Source organism: Sander vitreus, chromosome 7 (genome assembly GCF_031162955.1).
Source record: "Sander vitreus isolate 19-12246 chromosome 7, sanVit1, whole genome shotgun sequence".
Classification (NCBI taxonomy): domain Eukaryota; kingdom Metazoa; phylum Chordata; class Actinopteri; order Perciformes; family Percidae; genus Sander; species Sander vitreus.
In genome coordinates, this window is record NC_135861.1 from 23,741,252 (window position 1) to 23,767,324 (window position 26,073).

Sequence of the window (26,073 nt, forward strand, 5' to 3'; positions counted from 1 at the left end):
CAGCACTTTTAAATGTAACTGCCATTTTTTTTTTTAGTGGTGCCGTTTATATTCAATCCAATGTTCAACTAATGTTCAATGTTCAGTAATAGAATGTTGGAAATTATTTCCTTTCATTTGTTTAAAATTCAACAAGCAATTTGGCGTATTTTAGCACAATACTGAAAGCAGCAGAAATGCAGAACTGAGCAGACTTTAAATATCTATTTAGTCATCTCAAGTAATATTGTTAATGCGATATTCAACAACTTTATCGCATATTTTCCTCATATTGTGCAGCCCTAACACAGACATGTTCAGACCAGACAGATACAGCGAGTGATGTGGTGCTAACTACTTCACTGCAGTGGTCTCAGCTTTCCTCATGTCTACAAAGCAAAATGAGCTCATGAGACGCCCCTAACCCCCCCCAGCTCACTTCAGTGCAGGGCATACAAACAGGAGGGCTAAAATAAGAAGACAGACAACTTTGTGCAAATCCACTGTATTGCTTCAATATATTAAAATGTGGCTGAGGCAACGCAGGAACTGGAGGTGAATGATGAATAATGTGAAAACTGAAGGGAAGGAGTCAATTGTTCAGGTTTTACGGCTACAGTCCCACGGGCACCATCCATCAACCATGGCGACAGGCTTTTGAAAAGCCTAAAGAATAACCGGAGAGCAGGTACAGAATCCTAAACACAAAGACATACTTTACAGAGTGAAAAGCTACATCTAATAGAGTGTCTCTCAGGCACTTTGGTCTTACATTTTTTGTTTTGTTTTTAAAGAACAGTGCTCAAAAGCAAGCTGGTTTGTGTCACACACGAGAGCGACCACTGCCTTGAAACAAGAACAAGCTAAATAAATCCAGTGGGTCTCCTTTCTATCCTCTGTACCTCTATCCACTGTATCCTCTATTCACCGCAGGACGACAGAAGCTACTCAAAAGCGTTTTCTTACCTTTCTCTGCAGCTGCTAATGTCGATTCCTCTCCTCATCTGTTCTATTAAAACAGACCAACTGTCTACCCGCATTATACTTTTGCACCCAATTCTCTGTTGCTTACTGAATCGCAGTTTGTTTTCAGATGCCTCCTTCATTGACCGTGTATCCCAGGCACCTGATTTCCCTTGGGGCCAGTGATACAGATCAAATAACTAGAAGGGTGATCAGGAAGCAAATCCAAGCAGGTATGGTGTATAGTACAAGAAGAAATAACCATTGTCAAAGAAGTTCCTGTGACAGTAAACCCGTGGTCATCGCATACTTAGGTTTTGAAAAAAAAAAAAAAAAGCAGGCAAAAATACATTCTAAGTCTGCCCACTGAAATCTGTGCTTACTGCCAAATATAGGGTCATATAGGGTTTTAACATTCAAACCTGGAGGGCTCACTGTAAGATTCACATGAGATTTATAAAGGTGACATTTATTACAGAGGTGAGTGAAAAAAGGCAATGATGATCGTACTCTACCTGGTGTAGCATATTGCTGATCCCTGGAAAAATCGATGCCGGCACCAATCAGTGTCATGATCTTCTCGATCTGAGGACAGGAAAAGAAGAGGCAGATAAGAAGATGGAAGAGCCCTTGTTTAGTTTAGCCTCCACCACTTACCAACAAAAATACAGAGAAATGCCCTCATGCTTTAAACACTAAACCACCAAACGTTAAGGTCACCCTGCAAAAGCAAATGACGGTGTTAAGGGTACCTTTAGCGAGAGAGAAGTCCGTCACAGTGGTTTTATGGAGGAATAAATAACAATTTTAAAAGGGCACCTTAAGCAACTGCGCCATGGCTGATTGCCTTTATATCTCAGCATTACAGTCGTATCTATTGGCTGCCTGCAGCCAAAACAACACTGATCTACAAACTGACAATCTGATGTCATCAATGTGATCCCAAAGCAAAAGTTTTATGGCAATCAAGCTAAGAGAAAATGTGTGCGAGTCTAGGAAAATGATACAGAAACAATATCAGGTGATTCATGCTTTTCGTCTATTTGTCAAGCTCTTGGAGAAAACACTTACAACTATCTGTGTCATAATGTTTGCTCCATTAACACACAATCACCTGTTGTTTCAAAGCAACTGAATCAAAAGCACAGAAGGAGTTAAATACACAGAGAGCCTGAGAAGAAAGAGCAATAACTAAAAACTGAAAAGCTGCCCAGATTCCCATGTTTTCTTGCAATTATTCCATGCATTTCTATAGAATGCATGTGAACATTACTGGGGTGTTTTCACTGATATTCTCGTGCCATACACAAGTAGAGCATTTCCTTAAAATGCATTCATAAGGGCACTGAAGCAGCAGAGGGCCATTGAGCTGCAATATTACACCTGTCACGGCACAGAAACATGGCTCCCCCTTTCAACCAATCTACAGTATGCGTGGACATTGGGAGCGTAGAAAATGAAAAGGTAGAGACTGACAGTGCTCCCTTCACACCTGTCAGGTGCTGTCAGTCAAACTCTTGAGTTTGAAATTGAGTGAATGCCTTCACAATCTTTATTCTGTTTTTTGTTGTTAAAATATTTCATCTGAGGCAATTGTCCAGACTGCCGCTCTAAAAGCCCAGAGACAGGTTATATGGCCCCATTAGTATAATTATATAATGGCAATTAAGTGCCATCAGGAGATGAAAGTCTACATTTGTTAGGTTCTCATCATCAATCAGTACGTGGATGTTTAGTAGTGAAATGGTTTCTAATTGGAAGAGAAATGTCAGAGACAGAAATCTAACTTTGAAGAATGATGCATCTACTTCAATGTGCTGCTGTCAGACAGGATAGTTTAGGATAGCTTCTAGACGTGCTTAGAAGAGGATGAATGAATAATCACTGCGATTATATCATGCCAAAAGGGTTCACGAAACCTGAAAAAGGATCCCATCTACCTCTACAAAGAATGCCCCAGAAGAGGACAGAGCCAAACCCCCAAAAGGACCAGGAGATATTTATATGAAGGATGGACGTCTTACGCTGTCAAAGGAATTAGATCTTCGCTGTTTTGTGGCGGGAGAAGTCGTCCGGTTCTGCTAAGAGAAAACTCAGGTTTTTGTTTTTCCTTCTTCCGGGCGCCTTCCTACACTGTGCCAACTATTCTCTGGCAAGGGGATTTTAATCATCCCCTTTTATACAAAGACCCCGTACACAGTTGGTAGAGAAAATATTAAACTGAACACACTTTCAAATGGAAAACTGTACAACAATGTGTTTGTAATGATTAAATCATTGAAGAATCAGTGGGGGAATCCATCAGCAATCGCTGCAGTACAAGATATCACTCTTTTGCACTACCTTCTCTGTTATTTTCATATTTAACATTAATCCTCAGCACCTCAGAGCAAAAACACCTTTTTTCTAAGGAAAGGAGAAAAGGAGGGGGAGAGAGATTTTACTTCTCCATACTGTTGATAAGAATACAGCATATTGACCAGATGGTAGATTAGTCACACAAGCTTGACAAATACCCTTCATCTATCAGCACCACATGCTCCCTACATCAGTCATTAAACGGGAATGTTGATGGTGAACTGGCAGCACCTCTCCTACCTGAGCAAAGAACCAGATGAGTCAGCTAATATAAGGGGCCACTGTTCGGAAGTGTGTGTCTCTAGATGCGTCAGCGCTTTTATCGTGCTTAACCAAACAAAATATTCACAACAAAACTTTGAGGAGTATTAGCATACATGTTAGCATTTATATATAGCAGATGCAGATAATCACATGTAAAGTAAGCACATGAAATATTCTTGTATGATGTACGTAGTTCCTGGGTTTTTCCATAGCCAGACTTTGATACTTTCACCGTTATGAAATCGGGTAGATGTATGATTAACAGCTGGACGACAGTTGTTGTTGCATTAGCAGTTACGGAGCAACATTATCATTCATTTGGGGTCGAGTTTGTGTCCACCTGATGAATGTAAATCCAATATTCACCCTCCTTTTAGCTCAGTTTTCGGTCTCCAACTCCTGAGGGAAATGTCTGACTCTTTAGCTGCTAAATGCTCGACTATGTTAATCAGCTAGCCGCTAACTGCGTCTGTCTGCCAGTTGGTGCTGAGCAGGTGCAGCATGTTTATGTTGCTCCCATAATAACCTAAATTATTAGGCCTCAACAGTACAAAGCCAATTAGAAAGCTGCTGATAAACACTGGTATTAATCAGGGGTCTAATATGTAAAGTCACACGCATGCGCACGCACACGCACAGAGCTGCTGTAGCTCCTGTGTTAATGAGGAAGGGGGGCAGTGCTCTCGTCTCATAAAGTGGCTGAGGTCTGTACTGAAAGGAGGATAATGCTCCTGTCAGTGGCATCACTTCTCAGCAACGAGCAGTAAGGGGGGCAATAAGGAGCTGTAATCTCGCTCTGACATGCAATTCAACTGCCAAGGTTATTTCTTTAACTCGCTGGGGTGAAGAAATGCCTTTGCACTTTTAAAAACTGAAGCAGAGGTTGTAATATTTTGTCCCCCTCTTTGCTGCATCTGCAACAACCTCAGGGTTCCTTTTCTGAATGCTAAAAAAAATCTAAAAAATAAGGGTTGGTTGCATTTTAAACACACTCGGACCGCAGGTAAGGTCAGCATACCAATTTTGATTCTACATTTAAAACACAATTCAAGTATGGATGCAAGAACAAAAACACACACAGCTGCATCCAGTCCTGGTGTATCAGCTTCACTTGTCCACTATAATGGAACAGGGAATACTAGCTGCGCCAACGAGACATAGAAGCAGCTGCCGTGAAAGGCAGGTGTGATATAGTGTTACATAGAGTTGGGTAAATATATCCTTATAAGAGGAGCACGGCCCAGTGATTTCCTCAAGGTAAAACCCATCCACAACAAGACAAATCCCCAGGATTTCATGGTTGGGGACTAAGGAACCCAATGCCATGAGAATTAATAGAGGAGAGGGGGAAGAATGTGTTTTTGTGCTGCGGGATCGAATCAATACAGAAACTACAATGAGGAGGGTCAGAAGTCAGCGGCGAGGTGGAGGTCGACAGCTGAAGAGCTAGCAGTGACGGGAGACGGTCAGGAGATTACAAACACGCAAAGCCATTTATCATGCTTCTCACAGCAGGACTGCCGCTCTAGGATGACTGAACAGAATAGCTTGGCTGCTGTGATTTGAAACAAAGTGCTGCTCATTCATTATCAGCCTTGAGAATCTCAAACAATATGCAACTAAAGATCAGAGGGGGAAGGGGGGGGGGAGCTAAAGGACGCCTGGCAGAGCTTGTCCAGGGTGAAACAAAAGGCTGCTGCAGAGAGAGTGTGCCCGGACCACCGGCCTCATATTGTCAAGCTGGCTCCAAGACAAGGGTTGGATAAAAACTATGGACTAGTGAATGGCATCAAGGCACACAAGCGCACCACCGTCTACAGCTGGTGCCAACACCTCAATGCCATATTGGGACAAAGCGCTGTCAGCAGTCCCAACAACCTTCTCCTAAGATAGCCCAATGTCATGCTTGTGTTTTTAGGCACAATGTCCCCTCGACACAACTTCAAAAACTTTGCAAACTCATCCCCAAAGGATGTAGAAACATCTTTGTATATATATATATAAATAAAAATATAAATATATACACACACACACACACACACACACCTTCCAATAAAGTGAATCCTTTGTAGAAGTTAGAACAGAAAGGGCACCCCTTCTCTCCAATGACTCGACTAGAGGCACATAAGTATTGGCTGCATGTCTCAGCCCCTGTGGCTCTCCTGTGTTCCCCCTCCTGGTGGGGATTAGAGAATAGATTTCCCCTGCTGGTTGCACCGGGCCGTGACACACACACCCACAGTTTGGTTTGATCTCAGCAGGTCAAATACACAAGACTTTCTTCTGCCAAATCCACAATGAGTTCTTGAACATGGCAATACAGAAAGGTGAAAAAAAAAATAAGAAGAACAAAGCCATGCCGTATGAATTGCCCCCGTAGATTTGAAAATGCCACAGAGGATTAACTTTTTAAAGAACACACTTAAAAGTAGAAGGACAGCGTGCGGGAGAGGCTTGGGCTTTTCCCAGTCTATTGTGCTGTATTTAACAATCAGCGCATATCAATCGAATAGGCGTCACAAGAAATATAATATCCAAAGAAATGCTAGAAAGCATCAATTGTTTTCCCATTCAATTCATTCAAGATAGGTAGACAAGATTAATGAGCCTCCAGTGGTGCCGCTGCCTGTAAGGGAATCAATACTCACAAAAGCTGGTTTCATAGTGGCTACTGGATCTGTGCAGTGCGAATCGAAAATGAAGTTTTCAATTCAAGAAGAGGGGGGGATGAGGCTGTGGATGGCGGCCCTCTCCTTCTGTCTCTGTCTACAGATCTCTGCCTCCCTTTCTCTCCTCCCATCTGTGGAGCTCAGTTTGCTGGCCCACACAATGTGCCCCCTGGATTGTCATCTTCAGTTTGATCCCGAGGACCAAGACCAGCCCGCATTAGCATGCGCCTTACACATCAGCACACACACACACACACACACACACACACTCAGGGCTCCTTAAATGGAGAGACGCATAGGCCAAGACCTCATGCAAGTCAAATCCCCTTGTCTTGAAACCAGAGGCAGTGTATCCAAGGGTGTGTGTAGCTCATGTGAAGAAAAAGAGAGAGAGGGGGGGGGTGAGAGAGAGAGAGAGAGAGAGATATATATAGAAAAGAAAAGGAAGGAGGGTGTGAGAATGGGAATATTTAGCAAACCAGATTAAAAACAAAGAAAAAGGGGTGTGTGTGTATGCCTCAGGGGGTGGGTTTGGTAATGTCCTGGGACCCCCTCGCCCAAATGCTATCACACAGCTTGGTAGAGTATTCCAGAGCAGCCAGTCATGACCGACAAGATGGCTGCCATCTCAGAGAGCACTGATAAAGAAAAACACTGTAGATGGAACAATATGGGACGAGAGAGAGAGAGAGAGAGAGAGAGAGGGAATTTTTACATTTTCGATGGACACTCCCAACATCATTAAAGAGAGTGCAGGCTAGGTTATGCCAAATCAAACTTTAACTACTTTACCCACACAATCCTTCTCATTTGCTATGCACTTTATATCGGCAATGTGAATATTTCCATTTCAAGCTAATGCAGGCTTATTCCCTGAAAGGAAAAGGAGAAGAAAGATTCCGGGCGCCTGCCTTTTGCTTTCAGCACAGAACTCCCAGGCATCTAAATCACCATTCAAGTGAAAAGAAACAGTCCTCTGAGTTCATTTACATTAACTAAGGCTACGAAATTGGACAAAAGAAAGTGCCATTTCAAAAGTAATACTAGCAGACTGCCAACCAAGGCTTCTAATAAATATCTCATTGCTAGCAACTGAATAAAAAATACTGAATCTCTTTTGGGAAATATGCAATGCCATTAGAAAAGGTGGAGTTACTAGGGGTGGGGGGGGAAATCGATACAGCATAGTATCGCGATATTTTCCGTGGCAATATTGTATCGAGACACAGACATTGCATGAATGTGTCTATTGGTCTAGCTGACAGGCTGCTTCACACACACATATGGTCAATACATGGCCTGTCAGGGACATGAGAACCATCAGAGGCAAGATTCATGGTTGGCAGGCTCTGGGGGGGTCAGGGGTGGGGCGGGGGGGAGAGAGACATATTTTATTCCGTGCTGACAACCAGAGCAAAGTCATACATTTTCAAGGTCAACTGCATTGTTAGTATTATCCCAAACAATTTCATTGTGTGGTCTACAGAGTGGAGAGTAAATAAAACACAGTCGATGGTATGAATGAATAATTAAGGATGAATTGTGAAGCTCGTTGCCAGCAGCCTACTTTAGGGTTTCAAATAAGCTTTCAGGCATTCAGATGAACTTCAAGCTGGCCAGTTCACTGAGTAACACACAGTAGTATGGAGCATACAGCAAATGAGGCCATTGCCCGAAGTGCATCTCCTTCTCACCGATAAGATCTCTTCTTCGGTTAGAAGCCAATATTACAACCTGTTCTCCTGCATACATGGGAGGGCGTGTTGTGCAAGAGGACAGCGATAGCTTCGGGTTTTCCTCCTCCTCTGCAGCCTTTTCCTTTTACAGCCAGATCAATTCTCAGGCTCAGTTTATTCAGTTCATCTTTGCAGAAGCACCGGGAGAAGACAACAGAGGGGATACACTACTCTATTGCTGGCTGCTAAAGGGGAATCAGGGGATGAGCAACAATCTCCAATAACCAAGTGATGTCATCATGCCTGACTTAATCCTGTCACGCTCCCTGAGACCACATCCCTCAGACAGTCTGAGGAGGTGAGCTGTTCGTTACACTGGATAATTAGACTGTACAGTTACCTGCCTGTGACCAGAAAGTTTGAATTAGGAATTCAAAAAGATTCAGAAAATGTCCCCCGCCACAGAGTAACAACGATGTCTCAGGGGCAGTGTCAATACTTTCCACTATAGCATTGCAAGTGAACTGTGGACTTTTAAAATAGGCAATAAGTAATAAATATAATATAAAAAGACCACACTATAGGTCTACACTTTGATTGGAATGTGTGTCATTTGTGATAGAGCTAGGCCGATAATTCAACCAGGCCAGAATGAGCTTAATACAGAATGCAGATATATATCGTATCGGCTGACAACGAACAAGAAACTCACAAAAATGCCAAACAAGGTTTGAAGTAATTTAGAGACAGTGTCACCGTTCCACAGTTTGTCCAGCAGAGAGCACTGACATGTTGATTTTATACCTGTTGGACCCTATACCTGTCCTGTATGGACCAACAGATCCCGTTGCTGCGGACGGAGACCAGTGAAGTCTATTAGAAACACTTTTCCGGTGAGGGCTGAGCGTTAATGCGCAGCCTCCAACTGAGCTCGAAGACGTAGATGTGACGTGAGCAACCTGTCTGAAAGTTGGAAGTCTTCTGGTAGCTGTGCCAAGAGAAATCTCAATCATTCCTATTCTTGCAGAGACGGAGAGCGTAGGTATATGTAAGGAGATAATATGGGCACAGGCTAAATATTTCTAACTAAAATGCTAGTTAACATTAGTAATTAAACTTAAACAGCTAACGCAAGTTGAAACTGCCTGCGAGCTTCTCCTGTACTATATGGTAATTCCTCTACTATGTGACAGTAAGTCGTGTGGTTATGAAACAATCGTTAGCCTATTTTTACAAAAACGTCTGCTACGGAGCCATAACGTGAGATACAAGGTAATGGAGCCTTTTATACATTGTTGTGTTTCTTTAGAAATAAACAATGGACAAATAAAGTCTTTAAACGCTTCAGTAAAGTTATTTGCTGTGAAAGTGATGTCAAAATGAATGGCAGTCAATGGAATGCTAACGGCGGGTGAGTGCTAGGTAGCATCAAAATGGTGCCATAGGAGGTGTTGTGGAGAGAAGCTTACACCCTTGATTTTAGGTCACACTTATTTAAAAAAAAAAAGAAATTTAAAAATGTAATGGTTCTGTATCAAGAATGATTGTTTAGGTTATGTGTTTATGTAAAAAAAAATAAAAAAAATAATATATATATATATATATCGCACAATATATCGTTAAAAGATATCTTAAAATCCCTGATATCGATATCTGTATCGGCCACAAAAATCCAGAATTGGCTGGGCTATACTCTGTGACATCTGTTGACTACATAAATAATGACAAAATTAAAGATTAATAGAGAAATCAAAAATTATATAAGCCTATATAAGTATTTATATTTGTCCATATAATACTTAGTTGCAACCATACTATATACAAACATAATACAGAGCAGTTGAAACAGTACATTATTACTAGTCTAACCCATACAGGATTTATAAGGCGGATATGATATTGACATAATGAAATATCAGCCAGCTTTACACAACCCAATAAACATTTTTGATAAGGTTTCCTTAAATTAGTTTTTTTTTAACAAATATAATCAAAAAATGTACTGGGCAGGACATTTCACAGATTAAAAATAAACTTGCTACTACTCTCTGGTGGACAATCTAAAGAATGGAGACCCTTTTTTAAAATCATATCTTTGGCATTTCTGTACTTAATTTTCTTCATTTATTGGCTGTCATATATACAGGTACCAATTTATCTGCTATCAGCTGATTTATCAGCCTGTCCGATTTATCCAATAATATGGTATTGATTGGTATTGCACGCTATAATGGAGGCATTCTTTACTATAGAATTCACTGACTGATTACAGAGAAGGTCTGATGGTCAGCTTTTGTTAGAACCTTTAGTCAAATACTACCTTCAATTATCAGTGAGTGTTTCCTTGGCAGGCTTTGACAAAACAAACTAAAATGACGTTGATGTTTGTGAACGTCTGGCAATGCTGAAGTAGATCAAGGCTGGAAACCTTCCTTATGGTGCTCACACATATTATTTTCCAAAGACAAGGTTACACTGACTGTACACAAGAATAAATGAGTCATGCTGCTAAGGTGTTGTGCTTTGCCTTCAGGCTAGAAAAGTGTTTTGAACTTTGACAAGCGTCTGTAAGAGGCCCCTCTCCGTCTGAGTGTTGATGGGAGTATTTCCAGACAGAACAAACATCGGGTCAATTCGCCGCCATACATAACTTGCCCCTCAGAGACATTCTCTTAACTACAGCCTCCTAGCTGTGGGCTAGCATGACAGTTATCACCCTGAGCGCAGTGGGTGGAGAACTGCAGCGACATAAACACAGCATCTGGCACAATTTTATGGCTGCACGTTAACTGAAATAAATAATAAAGTTGCACTCGCACAGTACAAATGAGCTCATTAGAAAAAGGATCCAACAATAATGTCTAGCGAGGAGTTCATAAACATTATACAGCGATGCAAAATGCTGCAACAATAATACATAATTCAGGTTTTATTGTGTGTTGTGTAGTCCCAAGCACAGATGTGGCAACAAAAAACAAAACAAAAAAGTCAGAGAAGCCAGAAAATCTCAGCACACCACCATCTAATAACTTCATCAGTGTTGCTTGTCAACAACCTATCAAAACTTTGTGGCATATTTTGTATTCCATTCAATTTCCTCACACAGAATCACAAAATCCACAAATCAGGCCTGCTCTGCCCACCTCAATACTGAAGAGGTTACTGAGACGATCAAAGAAGTGGACAACTCCGACCACCCGCGACCCAAAAAAAAACTGCTCTAGATGGTCTGGCATCATAAATGCAACGTGTAAGATATCTCTCGTGGACTGGTCTGCGCTGTGGTACAGCAGTGTAGGAGAGTTGTAAAAGAGATGCATGTGCTCAACAGCAGAATACAAACAATGGGAGGGAACTGCGAAGGAGGGTCTCGCTAGTCCACAGCATTACGGGATGGGAGAAAAACGTGCACTGGTTCATTGGCATTTCTTTAAACCAATCACAATCATCTTGGGCGGCGCCGAGCGCCGGATGAAGCAATGGCGCCTCTGCAAAATAGCCTCGGGAAGGAACTTGTTTTGGTGGAACGTGCTCGTTCAAAAGTTGTTTTAGTCGTGCAACAGAAAACTCAGACTGGACAGATAGTCTAGCTAGCTGTCTGGATTTACCCTGCAGAGATCTGAGGAGCAGTTAATCATAGTCCTCATATATCGACCGGAGTTTAGAATGGCAAAACAAAGCGGAAGGTGTGGGACATTAGGTCATCGATATAGACTACTGAGAGGATAGCTTATTGCCAATACTTAATTGAGAAGCTTGCAGGATATCATTAATCCTAGTAACAATAAGAGGATTGTTGTAAGAAAATGGTGAAGGAGCATGTAGAGGAAACCATGTTAACTTGTATGACTGTATACTTCTGGTCATTCACTGTTATATGTGCTCTAAACACACCATAAATATTAATATGTTAAAAAAAGTGCTGATGCAAGTGATGCTTCTTGTGTATCTCAAGCAAGCAGTCCAGCAAACTAATAAGGATTTTAGAGAGAACTTATTTAGTCTTGGAATAATCTTATACTTGTTCAGCGGTGTGTTGTGTTTGCTGTCTTTGTTTGTATGATGGGTTGTCTCTACAGAGACTCTGGTTGCTTTCCAAAGCCTTTGCAAGAGAAGGAGACACGAGCTGAAGGGAAACAGATCTGCAGCTTGTATGTTCTCTCTGAATCTCAATTTCCAAATCTCTGTCTCTTGTCTTACTCTCAGCTCCTCAGCCAATTTATCCCCATCGTCTTGTCTCCTCTAATCTCTTCTCTCTGTGGCTCAGCTCTATATCTACATCCTAGACAAAGCATTAAAGTGCTGAATGGAAGGGTATATTTAGTTATGAATATCCACCGTGATAACAAACACATGACAGGATAGAGAAAATAAAGATAGACCAATGTAAGGCCAAGTAGAATATTCAATACGTTTTAGGTACAACATAGGCAAATATTAATTTCATGAGAAATGAACTGTACATATCTATAAAGGCCTTCACTATTTACATGTAGGGACACTTTCTCCATCAGTCATAGTGTTTGCTGGAGGTTTGTGTTCAAAACAAGGTAGAGCTGAAATTGCACAGCGTCCCCCGAAAGACAACAGGTGAGCTTTGAGTTTACAGAAGTTCACTACAGTCAACAGAGTTGTTTACGGTTGGTACTGAGGTTATCATTCAACATTCGGTTTTGTAGTTGTGGACAAATGTATTGTGGCTGCGGCACATCCACAGGCTGACTTGAGCATAACAAATGGGGCTTGTGCACAAAAGACAATTTGTTCATAAAACCTGCTTGTATTTAGAGTCATGCTTTGAATCTACTGTTGAAATAAGAGACTTAGCATTTGTACTTGGGTATAATCTGTGTCAATGAATTGGTGTATTATTGTACCAGGCCATCATAATGCATGCACTCTACACAATATTAATGGTTTGCTTCATATGGCTTAGAAACAACACTGACTTAACTCAGTTTCAATATATTTTTTCTACATATACACACACACATATACATATATATATATATATATATATACATATATATATATACATACACACACACACACACACATATACATACATACATATATATATATACATACATACATACACACATATATATATATACACACATACATATATATATATATATATATATATACACACATACACATATACATATATATATATATATATATATACATATATACTATACATACACATATCTATATACATATATATATATATATATATATATATATATATATATATATATTTTTTTTTTTTTTTTTATTTTTTTTAGGTCCCTGGTGTCAAGTTTTTTTGTTTTTCAGAAAAGATTTTATCCAACAGTTTTTAAAAATAAAGTACTTTATGTCCCAAATAGAGAAAGAACAAACCCTTACCTCGTCCCATTCTGAGGTGAAAGAGGGAGATTTCTCAAGCCTCTTCTTGCCACTGCTACAGTTAGAAACAGACTCGCTTCGGTTTCCCAACCCCCCGTCCTCCTCACTAGGGGGCGACACGAGCAAGTCGGAGTCAGACTTGGAGAGGCTGCGTGCCAGTTTCAGGTCCCCAGGAGGGCGCATCCTAACGGCACACACTGCCACAGCCCCCAAGTCCCTGGGCTCCTTGTTCACAGTTGCATAAATTGCTTTTGGATCACAGTCTGTCAGGATGGCGGCCATACTGGGGCGGCTAGGTGGTGGTGCCGCTGCTGCTACTTCCTCTTTTACTTTGGCAGTTTTTCTTGATTCCGGCTGGACCTGGCTGGATGGCGCAACACCTGGAAGCCTGAAGGGTTCCTCGCGGCTGTCGAAGACGGGGGAGGATCCGTGCAGCAGGCCAGTGAACACCTCCGGGACACCTGCTCCCTGATCCTGGCTGAGCTGCGAGTTATCTAGAGAAAGAGAAACGGAATGTACAGAGTCAGTGAAGAAAGAGAGCAGTTTGTGAGGGCTGGAAAGAGGGCTTCTAACTGAGGGGCAGATCCTTAGAGCTAATAAGAAACCACCCACACAAGCCCAGAAACAGATCTGTAATTGTTTCCTACCAGGAGTGACGGAGAGAGAAAAGAGGGAGAGAGGAGAGATGGAGTAAGGAGAAGGCGTATGTTGGCTGGAGAAATAACAAAATTCCAAACCCAGCTTGCAGTCGTCTGACGACGATCTGCTGGTGCCTGACTGCCTGTATTATGTCACAGAGAATTGAAGCTAGTCATCTCTGTGACTGGCCTCACCTCACAGGCCCTCTTGTCTGTTAGGTCCATTTTCCCCAAAATGACACAACACTAAGAATTCCCCCAAGCTACTGACTAAACTTGCTAACTACACCACCAATAGCAGGACACAACAAACGTACCAGACTATGCAAACAAAAAATGAACAAGACGACTCTGAAATAATACCAAGAGGAGTGAAACTTACGTCGGCTGCCTTCTCCAACGAAAAACAACTCCTTAATGAGACTGAATGGCAAGAGCAATTAAAAACAATTAGATTTTCCTCCTCCCTCTCTCTGAGGAATTACTGCCACCTAAGCCTCTTTTCCACAATCAAATCAACCATGGGATGACAGTGGCTGTTGTCATCTACAGTGGCTTTAGAAAATAACTAGTCCGTGTGGTTCTGTAGTCATCTTCCTTTTGCACTGTAGTGATGCAGGTTGTTGTCTGATGTGTGACCAGCAGCCCTCAGTGTTTTCTGGCTTCTAATTCTAGCCCCCAATGACGGCTCAGGAATGGAAATTTGAATCGCTGTATCCTCCTGCAGCCAGACTCCTGATAATTAGCCCTGTGACACATGGTAAAGGAGTGTGTGTGTGTGTGTGTGTGTGTGTGGACCATCTCTGCCAGGGTGACAGGGTCAGGGTGTACGGTGACAGCGAATCTGGGGCAGCGACACCACAGGAAAAGCAGGGACCTGTTGCAACACTTGGTTGTCCTTCACAGAAGAGTTTCAGCAAACGTTCTGCTAACCATTTGTGGCTCATCTCTGCTATCTCTCAACCTGCTGTTCAAAGACTGAAAACATAAAAAGAGCTGGCTGTGAAGGAGTCATATCTGCAGTACACGAGGGGAGGAAGCCACTCAACTGTTTGACACGCAAACTCACTCTGACTTCACCAAACTGCCCCATTACCGTTTCAGGGACCATTTGCAGCACAAGGAAATGTGCCAAACAGCACCCTGAACTCCCATTTCACAAGTTTCTAAACACATCTTGAAAAAGTGTGTGCGTGGGTGTTTGTGTGTGTTCTACAGGGTGAGCGAGTGTACTGCGTGCATATGTCAAGACCACAGCCAGACACCCACCCTCTCCTTGGCAGCTAGGGAGTGTGAACGCCCTATGAGCACATCAATGTGGCTCCAACAATCTCACATCGTGTTAACCCTTGCAGAGACCACTGCACCCCCTGCTCATACAGTTCTAAATGTGCACAGACACATTGTGATGTTATTGCAGACCCTATAGATGGATGAGGTCACCACAGAGGTGGGATGTGTTGTATTTTGTTTGGCAACGAAGGCTCCATGTCTTACTAATGATGTCAAGTTTGTTTTGCAGACACTGCAGTGTTGGTGCTGGCTGCCAATCTTCCATCCACGTAGCCCAAAGTCAATGCGTGCTCCGCCTGTAAAAACTAGTTTTTTGTTGTAGATTCAAAGAGATTTTTACCTCTGGGTCATGTACTGCAGAAAGTCAATAAGGAACTAAAGGCCATCGTATTGATATTTGGACATTTACAGTAAAGCAAGTAAACAAATGCTTCTATTTGCAGTGCCGGTCCATAAAGAACAACAGTCCTTTATATCATATTCAACAGCATAGACACACACACATTATAGGATAAAGCATCATGTAAAATGTAAAAGGCACCAATTACATGGGTGAAACTAGTAATTACAACCACTCGCAAATAGGGCTACAACTAACGATTATTTGTATTGTCAATTACTTTCTCGATTAATTGATAAGTTGTTTGGTCTATAAAATATCAGAAAATTTGCGAAAAATGTTAATCCGTGTTTTTTTCAAAGCCCAAAATGATGTCATCAAATGTCTTGTTTTGTCCACAACTCAAACATATTCAGCTTACTGTCATAGAGCAGTGAAAAAAACTAGAAAATATTCCCATTTAAGAAGCTGGAACCAGAGAATTTCTAATTTCTTTAATAAAAAATGACTCCAACCGATTCATCGATTATCAAAATAGTTGACAACTAAATAGATTAATCTTTGCAGCTCTACTCCCAAACATGTTAACAACTATGGTACTTAAACTGATACATCTTGTTAAATCTTAAGGTTGTTGTGGGAGATTTTGTTGCCAAACATATGCTTTCCATCCCCAGCCTCTCTGCATCCATCTGTGGCATTGCAGATTCAAACACCTGCACATTTGTGAAGCAACCATTCAAAGCGTTGGATGGACCATTTTTTGCTTCTTGGCATGAAAGGGAACTAAAACTATAAAAGCTGCACATCCAGTGTGAAGAAAAGAATGCATGACCTCAGATCGCCTCAATCACAATATAAACCATGAGCACGGAAGCAGAACTAAACGGTTAGGCTCAGCAAGCTGTCCGGGTTTATGTAAAACAAAAGTGGGAACCGGGCATTTACCTATAACTTGCTGACGTGCACAATCACAAAGAGGTACTATTCGCATATAAACCGTCTTGTGGTTTTTGTGGCTTTCAAAAAGGGAAAGGAGAGTATAACTTGAGAGTCACTAAGGACAATATGCAAGCATAAAGAGGCCCTATGTGCTTTAAGAAGCACATAGGGCCTCACTCCCCACATCATGTTTTTTTAACAATAACTGTCAAACTGACTCACTTATTCTGGAGTCATGTGGCAAAACATGTTCCACAAATACGCATGCATTTTATGTAAATACATTAAACATCAATTTTAACGATATATATATATAAAAATCAACATTAAGGTGCAATGACACCATACCAAGACTACATGCACGAAAGTCAATGCTAAAAATGTGTCCTCTTAGTTTTCGCTATAGTGTGTAGTTTCTGTCTCCCCCATGAGGAATTCTAAGTAATAACAACAAAACTGTCGGCGTGTCCACATGATACAAGCCTTCCGTGGTCGCGGTGTGATATGAAAAAAAACTGCCTAATTCCTCCTGTAAATAGCACCATCAAATCAGCTTGCCTACCATGCTTCTTCCTACAGTTCCTTTAGCAAGCATGCCACAAAAAGAATTATCCAATAAAGATATCTGTATGGGTGTCAGCAAAAACCCAGAGCCCATGCTCCACTCCATGCTTGACTGGATGACGGGACATATCCAGATTTAAGCGTGATGTGGATCTGAGATAGGAATGTCACAATCTGATCAAGGATTCTGTTTCATATTGGCAATGAAATGAGTCTTCTCCACTTGCCAGGGAATGTCAATCAGCCTGCTCCCGACAAGTCAAATCCACTCTGCTGCTCCAGAATGCCAATCATGCATTCCCTGGCAGCGCTAATCCACGCCTGCCCAACTCCCCCTGCAAACTCAAAATGCATTTCTCCCATTTCATTGACATGCTTGGCTTGTGTTTTTCCAAGTCTGGTGTGTCCTGTCCATCTTTGCCTACCATCGCAGCATTGCCAGCAGTTGCTGTTCCTTATTAGGATACTAAAATCTGAGGAGAGTCGTCAAACTCACCTCCTGGTGCCCGTGGGCTCACCCGTCCAGGAAGGTGCAGGGTGTCTTTCGTCCTGCTTGGGGCTCTGAGGTCGCTTGGGGCAGTGGGTTTACGCTAAAGTGGGGCAAAAAAAAATTTTTATTAATTAATTAATAGCCCTGGCTAATTATTCAGCTAGCTTAACATTAAACAAAGATGCTATCCATTTGATGCCTGCATTGCAGTACTGGTGGCAGGTTCGCCCACATCAGCCATAATGTAGCTTTGCTCACAAGGCTGTAGATTAGAGCAGAGAGGACACCATGCTGCTCATTTATTATGATTAGGCAGCTGAGGAGCACAGCTAATTTGATCCGGAGCTTGAAATAAAACATGTGAGTGGATATTGTGGGCAGCAGGTGGGACAGCAATAATAAAAACATTTGAAAAGGCAATAAAACAAGATATGATAGGACAATAGATAGAACAATCGGCTTCACATAGACACCCAGTTATGAGGGCCAGTTCAAGACGACTTCTGCCTTCTGCCGACATATGACTCAATCTCGGACTGTGAAGAGGCCTTCATCTTTATTATATAACCTGCTATGGTCAATGGTTCTCCGACTGTCAAAACTCCATCCATATGGCTTTTTACAACTTGGCAACTGGCAGGCAATAAAGAATGAGACAAAAGTATTGCCAAAATTGAACCTACTGTTTGACGTAGGGGTAAAGATGCAAAACATATGAGAAGGATAAAAAGAAGAATGTCAGAGTTACCTGGGGTAGGGCACTGGTGGAGGACTGTATAGTGGTGTTCTCATCTAAGGAGACAGAAAACACAGAGAGTTAGGAGACCGTTTGGGCAGATGAAAGATGATCTTGGCCCATTCAGAGTGCAATTACTCAATATATCTTCAGACAGATAATGTATTGCCACTTTTGATTGTCAGGACAGACATTATGCTACGAGGAAGTGAATGTGATGTATAATACAATCATGTATTATGCATCACGACATATCGAGCTACGAGTCCGACAGACTTTAGATTTATCTACTATGCAGAGGTGATAAAGCAGTTTTAAAAGAGATGGAAAACTAATCGTTTGACATTTCTGTCCAACTCAAGGGTGGAGGACGCAAAACAGTCAAGGATCCCTTTTCTCCAACCCCATCATTTATCCACATAGGGGGAGGAATGATGACATCAGCAATTAAACTCCAACCCCCGTTTTTTTAACGGCGCTAGTGAGGCTGACTAGGATGCAGGGCCCGAGGAGATGTTTTTAAAACATCTACATTAACAGCCAGGGATCAAAATGACCTCCTAATTTAATCCAATTACATGCATTGCCATTCATCGGCCACAACGAAGGACATTTCTGCTCATGTGCAGCGCACACACACACACACACACACACACACGTAGCAGAGGTTAACCATGTGGGTGTCGGTGTTCTTGCTAATGAGGATAGGAATGCATTCAGGTTCTGTTGTGCTTGGACGGCATCAGTGGAGTTTGTTTTTTGGGCTTTTTTTTCGCCTTTATTTTGAAAGGACAGCTAGGTGAGAAAGGGGAGAGAGAGAGAGGGGGGGGGGGAGACATGCAGGAAATCGTCACAGGTCGGATTCGAACCGTGGACCTCTGTGTCGAGGCATAAACCTCTAAGAACATGTGCGCCTGCTCTACCCACTGAGCCAACCCAGCCATGGAATCAGTGGAGTTTTTAGTATTTTGAATAATGGCCCCAGCTCTTCACCAACGCTGCTGTAAGCCTGCCAGGAATGAGGCGTCACCGATATGTAAAAGCGGTAAAGGGAGGCTATGTAGTTTACTCAGGAACATAAAAATCTCATTTAAAGAAGCACATACTGGAAATGCACACTTTTTCCTCCCGCTGGATTATACTTTAAAACACACTATTACCTTTATTGGATTGGGACTCCTGGCTGGGCGGTGGGTGTTTGGTCTGTGCAGTCAGCAACAACTCATATGTGTGATCCTCCTCCTCCACTGGCTTGCCTCTCTCATCAATACTGCTATTAGTATACAGGGCCTGCAGAAAAAAGACACAAAGGGAGCAGAGGCAAGGAGACAGTAGAAGGAAGGAAGGTAAAAGTACAATGTTAACGCACAGGGGACTTGGAATGACTTGCTATTAAGCTTTCACCAAAGCTGGTGATATTTTAAAACGCAAAGCCGAAAAATATTTTGCTAATGAAAATATTCCTTAATGTTATTTCAATGAAACGTCATCTATACTGTAGTCAGCCGCAGTTGAGGCCAGACAGGTTCTCTCATTTTGTCTTTACTCCTTTTCTACTTCACTTCTCCTCTTTTTACACCCGCTGCCTGTGTCTCACGCCACACTCAGATGAATATTTATTAAGAATATATCATTTGATATATTGTTAATATATCAGCGGTCGTGAACACTCATTAAAAGGTTTGTGGCTAAAAGAAAAAGTGGCTTTCTCTATGGCAGGTAATCATTTTCCAGCTGCCCCTGTGACATTGTAATAATTTATGTCCAACCTCTCAGAGGAGCTAACTTTTAAGGGGATTCTCACATGCACCGTGCTAAAGACAGCACATATGAGAATCTGTGGCGTTAGGTGGCAACACGCTTCTCCTGGCTGTATGATCTTAGCTCCTCACCTCGGAGCTCACTTCTTCTTCATGACCAGGATGTGATGAGTGGACCGGGCGATCTTTCTGTAAATGATCAAGAATACAAGAAGTGATAACTACACAGTTGCTAATCAATCTATCGTCGGTTTATTGCAAGACCTAAGTGAAGAATTGCATTGCATATCCACTGTATACCACAGAAAGTGTAATGCTGGAGGGGCCTGAGGCCCAGTCATGTGGATAGAAGACCACTATCACCCTCTAGTGGGAGTTCTGCATTTCATCCTATAAAACCCTGTGGTAAGCTTACCATTTTGCCTGCATGTGTGTATCTTTGAGTGTGAGGGTGAGTTTCAGTTGCTGACCTTGCCAGCTTCACTGTCCGGCCGTCCAGAGTCTCGGTCAGAGGACTTGCCGCTGGTGAGGCTGTCCAGAGAGTGACAGGAGGTGGCTTCAAACAGAGCCTCGTAGGGGCTCTCCTCCTCGGGCCTCGGGGCCAGCCCCGAGATCAGCTCGCTGACCTTCTCCATGTCACCTATAACACAGGCCAAAGACAAACAAAGTTCTGAGCTGAACAGCAGCGTTGTAGTCGAGACCACCTAAACCGAGACCAAGTCATCACCAAGACCAGAGTGTATCGAGACCGAGTCAAGATCAAGGCAGGGCGAGGCCGAGTCAAGACCAAGACCAAGACCTGACCAGACCAGTGCAAGTCCCACACTGCATGACACGATAAAATGTGGAAAATGCTAACCATAGGCACTCCTCAAATTAATCTAAAAGATCCACATTCCCATAAATAAAAAACACCCACAGAAAACAAATTAAGATTCTTCTTCATTCACCTCTTTTATTTCCGCAAGTGTATTATGAGAAATGCATTAATAAAATAATCAAAAAGGGCAGTTGTGGTCTTGACTCCACCTTTATCTGAGACCGAAACAAGACCGAGTAAAAATGCAGTCTATACCGAGACCTTCAAAAAGATAAATCTCTGTGTAACGCTCTGTGTTTCCTGTTTAAACTGCTGATTTAATCACTGCTAATAACAGTTCAAACAGCCTAACTTTTCTAACATCAGCTAAATCTTACCCTTTTTCCGTGGGCTGGGACTCTCCTGAGGCGGAGGGATTGGTGGAGGGGGGAGGTCTATGACAGGGGCTATTCCAGCCATGTGACCTGCAACAGAAAGGAGATTTTTTTTCATGTTTCATAATTGCAATGTAAAAATAAATAAAGAGGATACTTCCCGTCACAGTTTTTGGTTTTCAAATGTGGTCTTCACCTTGGATCAAAGCAGCTATCTCTCGGCTTTTCTGGGAGGGCATGTCCTTAACAGTGTCCTGCGCTGTCTTGCCCTTGGTGTCGACGATGTTCACATCGATACCTGACGAATAACGACAGGAACGGTCGAGTGTTATGTGTGGGTTTTTGCTAATTTAAATTGACTTCATGGAAGCTGTGTTGATTAAGAGCAGCAAGTGAAGTCTGACCTGCACTGAGAAGTCTCTGTACCACATCGGTCTTCCCATACAAGGCTGCTTCGTGGAGAGCACTGCCTTTCTCCGTCTGAGCAGAAAAAAGAAACCAGAAACATAAAGAGCCAGGAGGCACAGAGAAAGTCGAGACAGAGGACAAACAGCAATGTGTGACACAAATATGATTAGTAGGAAAATTAAAAGCTCATGCTTATTTCTTTCTATTACTGCCAGCAACCTCATTTTAGCAAGATAAACAAGGCATAGGCCTGTAACAGTTTTAAATAATCATGGTTTCTTTGTTTAACCACAATTAATTGCCAACATCAGCTAAGGTCTTAAGGGGTATGACTGTTGATGGTAATTGGTGATTTTGTTTAGATATGCCAAACTGTAATTCTATAAGTGATTATTGGTCGGACTGTTGAGCTAAAGCTGTCACTTGTTGCCATAGCAACTCAAAACAGTCTGGGCTGTAGCTTCCTCAAGCCAGAGAAATTGACCATGCTTGTGTTTCCCGGCCCAAAAAACCTTTTTTTTTGCCTATGATCACCAACCCTAGAGCTGGGCGATATGGAGAAAATCAAATATCACGATATTTTTGACCAAATACCTCGATATCGATACCGCAACGATACTGTAGTTTAGACTATTGGTGCTTTCACAAAATATTTACACAATGAGATTTTTGATAAATAATCATCAGTAATGTGGATATAATGACTAAGTGGGTAAAGGCAAATAACAGAACAGTTACAACAGTCTGGTAAGTTCAGAAAAGTACATCAATAAACTGTAATGCAGCCTTTAAAACCAGGAAAAGACAATACTTATGCCATATTATGATATCCAAAATCTAAGACGATATCTAGTCTCATATCACGATATCGATATAATATCAATATATTGCCCAGCCCTAACCAACCCCCACCATTTTTTCCCCAGAGGACTATAAATCTTTTATAATTATTTAAATTGTTAGTTGTTGGCACTTGTCCCTAAACATGCAACAAAAACGACAAAGGGGGAAACAGTTAGAAATAACTGCAAGTAAAGAAGCAGTGATGACTACTTTGCCAAATATTTTTAAATTTGACTGAAAGAGACAATTATATTGTTAATCGCAATTATTTCTGAGACAATTAAATGTACAGCAACATTTGGAATTGTGACAGCTCTAGTATGGCAACTTCCGGATTTATGTCCATCACCCAGTCCACTCCTCTACTGACAATTATGTGGTTGAGAAATCAAAGCAGATCATTTTCCAACTCGGAGGGCCGTGTTAATTGAAACCTACAGGATGGAAGGCCTGAAGGACACTGGATAGGACTCTCCATCCTTGATTCAGAGGAAAGGAGGACAGAGTAAAGGGGAAAGCAGCTTCAGACAGATGGATGGCACAGTTTGGTACAGAGTCAGAGCCGCAGGGCCCACCAGGGGGAGCAAGGCAAGCTCTGCTTTAATACCACAACAGTTCCTTTGCAAGCTGAGAGCTTAAGAGTTTTACATTTAATCTCATAGCATTAGTAAGGAAGTAGCGAGAGGAAGTGCTGCAAGAACAGATTCAATTACCCAACATGATTTTGGGCATGACAGCACGTCAAGACACACTTGCAAGCTGAAGTTCAGACACACAGAGACACATTGACAGAAACGCACCTCGTAGTTGATGTCCATGCCAGCGTCCAGCAGCACCTCCACCACAGACAGGTGTCCGTTCCGAGAGGCCAGATGCAGTGGCGTGTGTTTCTTGGTGTTGCAGCTGAGCAGGTTGGGGTGGGCACAGAGCAGCAGCTTGACTACTTCCAGGCGGCCATATAGTGCGGCCAGGTCCAGTGGAGTCTCAAACTTGTTGTTCCTCATGGTGGGGTCGGTCAGCTCCTCCAGCAGCAGCCGCACCACCCGGGTGTGGCCATACTGAGCGGCACAGTGCAGCGGCGTCTCATTGTCATTGTTCTGTTAGGGGCGGATGTATGGGTGAGAAGCAGCAAGGGACACAGACACACACAGAAAACAACGTGACACATAGATGGGAAAAAAGGAGATCAGAAGAGAAGGCACATGGGTTGAATCATGTTTGTTAATGAGGAAGAACAGGTGACTCAGCGGAGTCATCGTGAGGTTAAACCAATCAGTGCGAAGAGCCCGCCACATTAAGACACATTAAAAAGCACCAACAACGATGAAGCACATAGTGAGGCCCGGGGGGGATATGTGGCAGAGTGGGGAGGGGGTGGGTCTGGGTGGAGGACTGGCAGACATGCATGGACTAATGAGGACAGGTGTCGGGGATGGCACCGAGTGCCAGGGGACGCAGGGTGCTAGCAGAGGGATGCAGAGGCACCCAGACGGGTGTCGATCAGTGTTTCCCAAAGCCAAAGATGATGTCCTCAAATGTCTTGTTACGTCCACAACTCAAAAAAAGATTTTCAGCTTACGGTCGCAGAGGAGTGAAGAAACTAGACCATATTCACATATAAGAAGCTGGGAGCAGAGAATTTAAAATTGTTTTCATTCAAAAATGACTCAAACCAATGAATCGATTATCAAAATAGTTGGCGATTAATTTAATAGTTGACAACTAATCGATTCATCTTTGCAGCTCTACATTGTATCGTTGTAGTTGGGGTGAGACCTGGCCCATTAGGATTGCCCTGTCAAGATGGGCTGTCACATTTATGAGGCACTATTTCTGCCCACACATCAGAGCACACCAAAGGCAACAATCATGGGAGTTTTAGACATAAAAATCAAGGGGAAGAGATGAGTGTTGCATTTCCACATGCATACCACTGTGACGGTTGTGTTTCTAGGGTAGCTGAGAGAGAGGGACTGCATGAAATGGCCTGGGTAAATGCCTGAGAGTAATGTTAACTCAACAATACTGTGTGTATTGTGGTACACACTGTCTCACTGGAATCGAGAGGAAAAATAGTAAGGAGAGGACGCTGGAAAGATCAGAATAAAAGTCCTATCAACAACCAGTGATGGACTGGTGTCCTTTAATTTAACAACTTCATATTATGGTTATTAATTATGTGCAAAAACGATCTCATCTCAAAAATCTTCAAACACGCTAACAGACAAGAAGACAAACAGCGATTAAAAGCAGTAATTACAATGTAAACTCAGTAAGTGGTGCTCATTGCATCTAATGACTTGCATGCAGCAACAAGATCAATGTGTAGTAGACCTGAGAACCTCCGGCAATGTTGATGCTCTCTATCATGAACAGCCAGCAGGGGGCAAACCCTGCAACTCAGGAGCTGAACTGAGATTATGGCGTGGGAATACTCTCTCAAACAGTTTACACACAATGACAACATGGACAGTCATCATTAAGTCTGTGCTGCTGGGTTGTAAGTAGACACGAGGGAACAGTAGTGCAGAAAACCCCACTAAGAACCACCATCGAGTAGTATAATAGTAGATGACATTAGAGTGGAAAACAGCATTACAATCACCGCTCTCAATCTCTCAAGATGTGACAGAATTGCAAACCTGTGATTCTTGGCAATCTGCAATCAGCTCTTTGGCTCTGTTCACATATTGTGCATACATGGGTGTGGCAGATAATGCCAGCTATTGAGGAACCACATGCTCCGAGAGTCAGTCATTCCAGGCACACAGATCCACCTATAAAGGGCTGACAGCTGGCATGAGAGGCCCCCCACATGGACATGCATGATGCCAGTTTGAGGGGACTCCCCATAGAAACATGCCAGCTGTGCCACTGAAGACAGGACGCCATGTGGAGGGGGCAACAGGGCAGTTTTAGACAGGTGTCAGTAGTCCCTTAAATGAGACTCTCTCAAAGACCTGGCACCAGATGGGATCAGCAGGTATCACCTTCATTGTTGGAGAGAGAGAGAGTGGGATATTGAGAGAGAGAGCGAGCGAGAATTGTACTACACTGGTAAAACAGGTCACAGCTTGAGCAGAGAGAGCGGAGGTGGAGCTTAGAGAAAACAAAAACGACACCTGCCTATCAAAAGAGGGGACACAGAGGCTGGCTGGGGGGGGAACACTCTTCTCTTGGGTGAAGTTTAAAACAGGCTTTCTCTGAGAACTAAAACAAAGTGACCTCAGTTTTCACTGCCTGGGTGGTTTCATTTGGGATTTGTATGCTTGTTTCTCTGGCTCAAAACAAACTCCCATGTACACACTCTCACAGAGAAGAGGCCGGACCGCACACAAAAAGAACATGCCGTCTTTCATCTGTAACAAACCAACAAGCATTTGTCACCGCTTTTTAGAGCGATTTACACAGATTCAGATGACTTCAACTGGCAAACATCCACGCTGTGATTGCATTAGCATGATTCACCTCCTCAAATATGCAGGTCTGCTGCTTCAATGGTAATCTACTGTAGGTAAATCTAGCATACAATGATTTACACAAAGCATCTAACACAACTGACTCA

At 42.5% G+C, this 26,073-nt stretch overlaps 1 protein-coding gene across 9 annotated transcripts in view; it reads right to left on the reverse strand.

Moving 5' to 3' along the window:
• Positions 1 to 26,073, reverse strand: part of anks1aa (ankyrin repeat and sterile alpha motif domain containing 1Aa) — a 69,406-nt gene that overhangs the window by 20,717 nt on the left and 22,616 nt on the right. For 4 of the 9 annotated variants that reach the window (XM_078255483.1, XM_078255480.1, XM_078255486.1 and 1 more), the window contains 12 exons: positions 23,309 to 23,605; positions 21,662 to 21,737; positions 21,454 to 21,555; positions 21,261 to 21,347; positions 20,534 to 20,703; positions 20,196 to 20,252; positions 19,464 to 19,593; positions 18,316 to 18,359; positions 17,574 to 17,667; positions 13,301 to 13,794; positions 2,967 to 3,023; positions 1,458 to 1,527 (listed from right to left, as the gene is read on the reverse strand). In XM_078255483.1, the coding sequence (XP_078111609.1) occupies positions 1,458 to 1,527; positions 2,967 to 3,023; positions 13,301 to 13,794; positions 17,574 to 17,667; positions 18,316 to 18,359; positions 19,464 to 19,593; positions 20,196 to 20,252; positions 20,534 to 20,703; positions 21,261 to 21,347; positions 21,454 to 21,555; positions 21,662 to 21,737; positions 23,309 to 23,605 (1,678 nt within the window). The remainder of the gene's footprint in view (positions 1 to 1,457; positions 1,528 to 2,966; positions 3,024 to 13,300; positions 13,795 to 17,573; positions 17,668 to 18,315; positions 18,360 to 19,463; positions 19,594 to 20,195; positions 20,253 to 20,533; positions 20,704 to 21,260; positions 21,348 to 21,453; positions 21,556 to 21,661; positions 21,738 to 23,308; positions 23,606 to 26,073) is intronic. The other 5 variants (XM_078255484.1, XM_078255490.1, XM_078255489.1 and 2 more) reach the window with 2 other exon arrangements.